Raw genomic sequence first — 4,319 nt, forward strand, 5'->3', positions numbered from 1 at the left:
TGATATTCTATATCATGCTCAGTCCAATTACCATTTTAAGATGCCTCAAGTACTAATTCTACATCAAATTAGTAATATGCTCACAAGGTGATTAAACGGACTACATTTCAAGGGATTAGCAACCTATAACCTCCGATATCAATTTAAGTGACCAACACACTTAAAATAAAATTAATTAAGCTCATTAATTAATTTTTCTCTAGATTTTCAATCAACTCCAATTAACCTTAATTTAACATATGTTAAAGAACTCACCAAGGCCTACCGTAATATCACATTATAAGTTGATTTCATGCTTGATACAACTATGTGAATTAAACTTTCATAAAAGATAAATATTAAATAAGTTTTGCAATTCTTATTCAAAAGCTCCAAATTTAATATATGTTAACCAACATACCAAGGCCTAATTTACTAGCATGCCACAATTTAATTCTAAACCATATACCATCCTTAGAATTAAATCCTAAACAAAGAAAATAAATAAATTAAATTCTAAAAACTTGAACAAGGCATGCTCACAAGTTGTATATGCTTATAAAATAATCAATATAATAATAATATAAACCTAAGACATCCCCTACCTCATTTTGTGATGAAATCACAAATCTCCACCGAAATGAAACGGCTACGAATCCGACGAAACTCCTAGGTTTTATCGGGGACAACACGATCTACATGAACCCCCAAGAAGCCCCATCAAAATTACAACTTGACTTCAAACCCGAACTTAAAAAAATGCCAAAACGGAATTCCAATTGGTTGGAATAGAAGGCATCGTTAAGGTGAACAATAAACACTAAGGCTTTACCACTTTTCATTCAAGGGAGGAGGTTCAAAAGAAGAGAGAGAAGATGGTAGCCATGGGAGGAAGCTAGGGCCAGCCAAGAGAGGGGAGAGAGAGTGAGAAATCTGATTTTTCACTTAAAGGCCCCCTATTTATAGAAAAACTCAAAAAGTGCCCCGAACGGGTCCCGCCGGGTTCGGAAAAGTGGAATTTGAGCAGACGAGCTCAAACGGTATAACTCCGTGAACCAAAAAGAACTGAAATGAGAAAAAATAAACAATGGAAGAAACGGCGTTAAAAACTGAGTCCCGAACAGAGAGATATGCCCCGGACAAGTTCGGCGGCAACTGGGGTTAAAAACCCAAAAACTGTAGAGTTCGACCATAAGACAATTCTAAGAGCACATGACTCGACAAAATGTGGAAACGAATCCCATACGAGGATTCAAGCCCCAAGGAGACACTTAGCAATTAACTTTCATTAATTACACAAAGGCCTACACAAATAGATAATTGCACAAGTGACCCCAAATGAAAATATCCTCCAAAAGATATTTTCTCAGAAACCCCTGAAATAAAATATCTTCAAAATATATTTACGAAAAACACCCCAAGAAATAAAAATATTTCTGAAGAACTATGCATCCATGCCCCTGTAGTCCTTTCTAGCCGTAGTTCGGCTAGGTATGCTTTCAACCTGGTAGGGCAGCAATTAACCGCTTGGCCAAGTATTCTATCTTCCTTAGGCTTTTCTTCCATAAAAACTTTTGTTTGAAATGTAGCATTGAGTACCGGCCTTGGGTAAAATTGTTGGCCTTGGTGTTCCTTGGAAAAGATCCCTTATGTCCTCTTCGGAAAAAGTTTTTCTCATAATAGCCTTCCTTGGACGGCCCTTGTTATCCTTTCCAATAAATCTAATTGGAACGAATTCTTCACTATATAACTCGGCATCAGCATGGTAAACCCTTGCCACAAATGGCCAATTATCAGCCTCCACCACATTTACCTCATCTCCATCCCAAAATATCAGCATTTTGTGGAGTGAAGATGGAATGCAAAAGTTTAGGTGAATCCATTCGCGGCCTAAAAGCAAGTTATAGGCCGCTGTGGACTCAATGACGAAGAAGGATATGATTGAAGTCCTATCTCCCACCGTTAATTCCAATGGTAGAATTCCTCGTGTCTTCACTATTCCTCCCATGAATCCACTAATGGATACATCGGTTGGAATGATGTCTTCAGGCAACTTTCTAATCATGCGCATGACATTGATTGGAACAATGTTCAATACTGAACCATTATCTACCAGAACTCTTGCCAAAGGTCTCCCTTCCACCAGTACCTTAATATATAGAGGCTTGAGTTGTTGAGTTATGCCATATAGTGGCTTCTCCAAAATAATCTTCTTTGGCGCCGTGGGGCGGTTTTCTTCAATCACAACTCCCTTCAATTTTTGAAGATGTTCAACTTCATCTTCGAAAACCTCTTCTACATGGATATCATTATTTGGTTCCATTATGAATGGACCGGAACTAGACTGTCCAGGGCCTTCCACGGGAAGACTTGTGTCTACTACATCTCCTTCCATTGAAGTTGGCTGATTTAGTTGTGGTTCAAAAAATAAAGGAAGAACCACTACCATATTGCAAGTAAACTTACCCGGAAGGCTGCCAAAACAAATCTTTTTGCTGCTACTGGAACTGTTGGAGATTTCCAAGTCTGTTTCCTCTTTTGTAGGAGGGCTTTCTGTGATCAAGGAATTTCCAACTTCTGAATCCAGATCTAGCAAATCATCAGGATCTCTTTCCTTTCCTTTAGCTTGAAGTTTTAACAAGTCTGATGGCTTAGTAATCTTCTTTGGCCCATTGGACCATCTTTCTCCCATAATTTTCTTCTGTCAAACCTTTTCCTTTGCTGCCTTTGCTTCTGTGTGCAAGTCAAATAAGAATCATCATGAATAGGAAACTTGGGATGATCAAGCCTCTTCCACCTTTCATTTTATGAAGTGGGAGGCTTAACCATTCTTGGATGGAGATGCTCATTCCCCTTTCTGATCCATACTTCCGAAGCCAATTTTGGCCTAGAATATCTGTCACCTTCAGAGGTTCTGCTACGCCAATTGTTGTTTTCATACTTTCTGCTAGGACGAGACCTTACCTCATAAGAAATTCTACTTCTTTCCAAACTCCTTGGAAGGAATTCTGGTTTCCTTGTCGATGACCTTCTTTCTGTATGGACTCAGCTTTCCTTCTCTGGAATGGTTACAGTAACTGTGTTTTCCACCTTTTGGAAGGTTAGCCGGTCATGGACCTTCCTTTTTTGACCTCGGTCGCCATTAGAAAGCTTCTCATTCTGCTTCTCATTTGGAAAATCTCTATGGCAACCTTCATTCTGAATTTTATACTTAGGGCAACAACCTTACTAGATTAAGGCAATCTGAGCCTCTCGGAGTTGCCTATCCAACTCAGCCACTATTTTCTCCATGGATGCTGCCGGTTTAGGAATTTCCAGCTTTCCACTGGTTGCTGGATCTATCAAGTCAACCTTCTTTTTGGGGTGTTTCGAGACTATAGAAGCAACATTTGTTGCAACAACCTTAGGGAAAGGATTTCCATCAACACCCATCACCTCTGATTTTTCTGGAAACTTCAGCCTGCCATCTTCAACTGCTTTCTGCACAATATTGTGAAAAACTACACAATTGTTAGTGGAATGGCTCCACGAATTATGGAATTGACAATACTCTTTCTCAGCCATTTTAGAGGCCATTGGCATCTTGTGGCCTGTTGTGAAGATCAGTTGCTTATCAGCCATAAACAAATCAAAGATTTACTTAGCTATGGAAATGTCAAAAGAGTAACTCCTGGAAGGGTCTGCCCCCTTCCACTTGGAACTAGAGGCGGCCTGCAAGTTGGCCCTGGGTGATTTTGGTTTTGCCAAAGCCTCACAAGTATAGGCCTTCTTTATGTTGGGCTCAACTATATTAACTTCCAAATCTCCCTCTATTTCAGTGGAAAATACTTTATAGTTAAGATCACGATAATAAGTGCCCTTGGAAGAAGACTTACGGTCTTGTTCTTTATGAAGGAGTTCTTCGTACTTAGCCACTCTCCTGGCTAAATCGAATAAATCCTGGAATTGCACTCCTTCAAACTTCTTACGAAGTTTAAATTCCAAACCATTGATAGCCATTTTCATATACTCTTCTGGTGGCAAGGATATATTGCATTTGTATTTAGCCCTTCTGAATTTGGAAAGGAATTTGATCATCGACTCTCCAGGCAACTGATGAAGTCTGGAAAGATCTGCCATAGACACTTCAGGCTCGGTATTATAGAACTGAGTATGGAATAAATCCTCAAATTGCTGCCAACTTTGGATGAAGTTGGCTGGCAAGTTCGAATACCTTCCTAAAAGCATAGCCAGTCAATGTATTTGAAAACAAACGTACCTTCAGCTATGGATTGGCTATTGCTTCTCCATATTGAACAGTGAAACGGCTTATATATTCCAATGTGGATTGTTTGCCCTCT

The 4,319-nt window shown here is 39.4% G+C and overlaps 1 protein-coding gene across 1 annotated transcript; it reads right to left on the reverse strand.

Moving 5' to 3' along the window:
• Positions 1–3,207: 3,207 nt before the first annotated feature.
• On the reverse strand, positions 3,208–3,600 carry LOC132313821 (uncharacterized). The gene has a single exon (XM_059812763.1). The coding sequence runs from the start codon at positions 3,598–3,600 to the stop codon at positions 3,208–3,210; it is 393 nt and encodes a 130-aa protein (XP_059668746.1).
• Positions 3,601–4,319: the final 719 nt, after the last annotated feature.

Source organism: Cornus florida, unplaced genomic scaffold (genome assembly GCF_030987335.1).
Source record: "Cornus florida cultivar Cherokee Brave unplaced genomic scaffold, ASM3098733v1 CherokeeBrave_3.0.0_Hap2_Chr06, whole genome shotgun sequence".
NCBI lineage: Eukaryota > Viridiplantae > Streptophyta > Magnoliopsida > Cornales > Cornaceae > Cornus > Cornus florida.

Bases quoted from the DNA above. Each gene is read 5' to 3' on its own strand.
- LOC132313821 (XM_059812763.1), bottom strand. From the start codon at position 3,600: ATGGCTGATAAGCAACTGATCTTCACAACAGGCCACAAGATGCCAATG.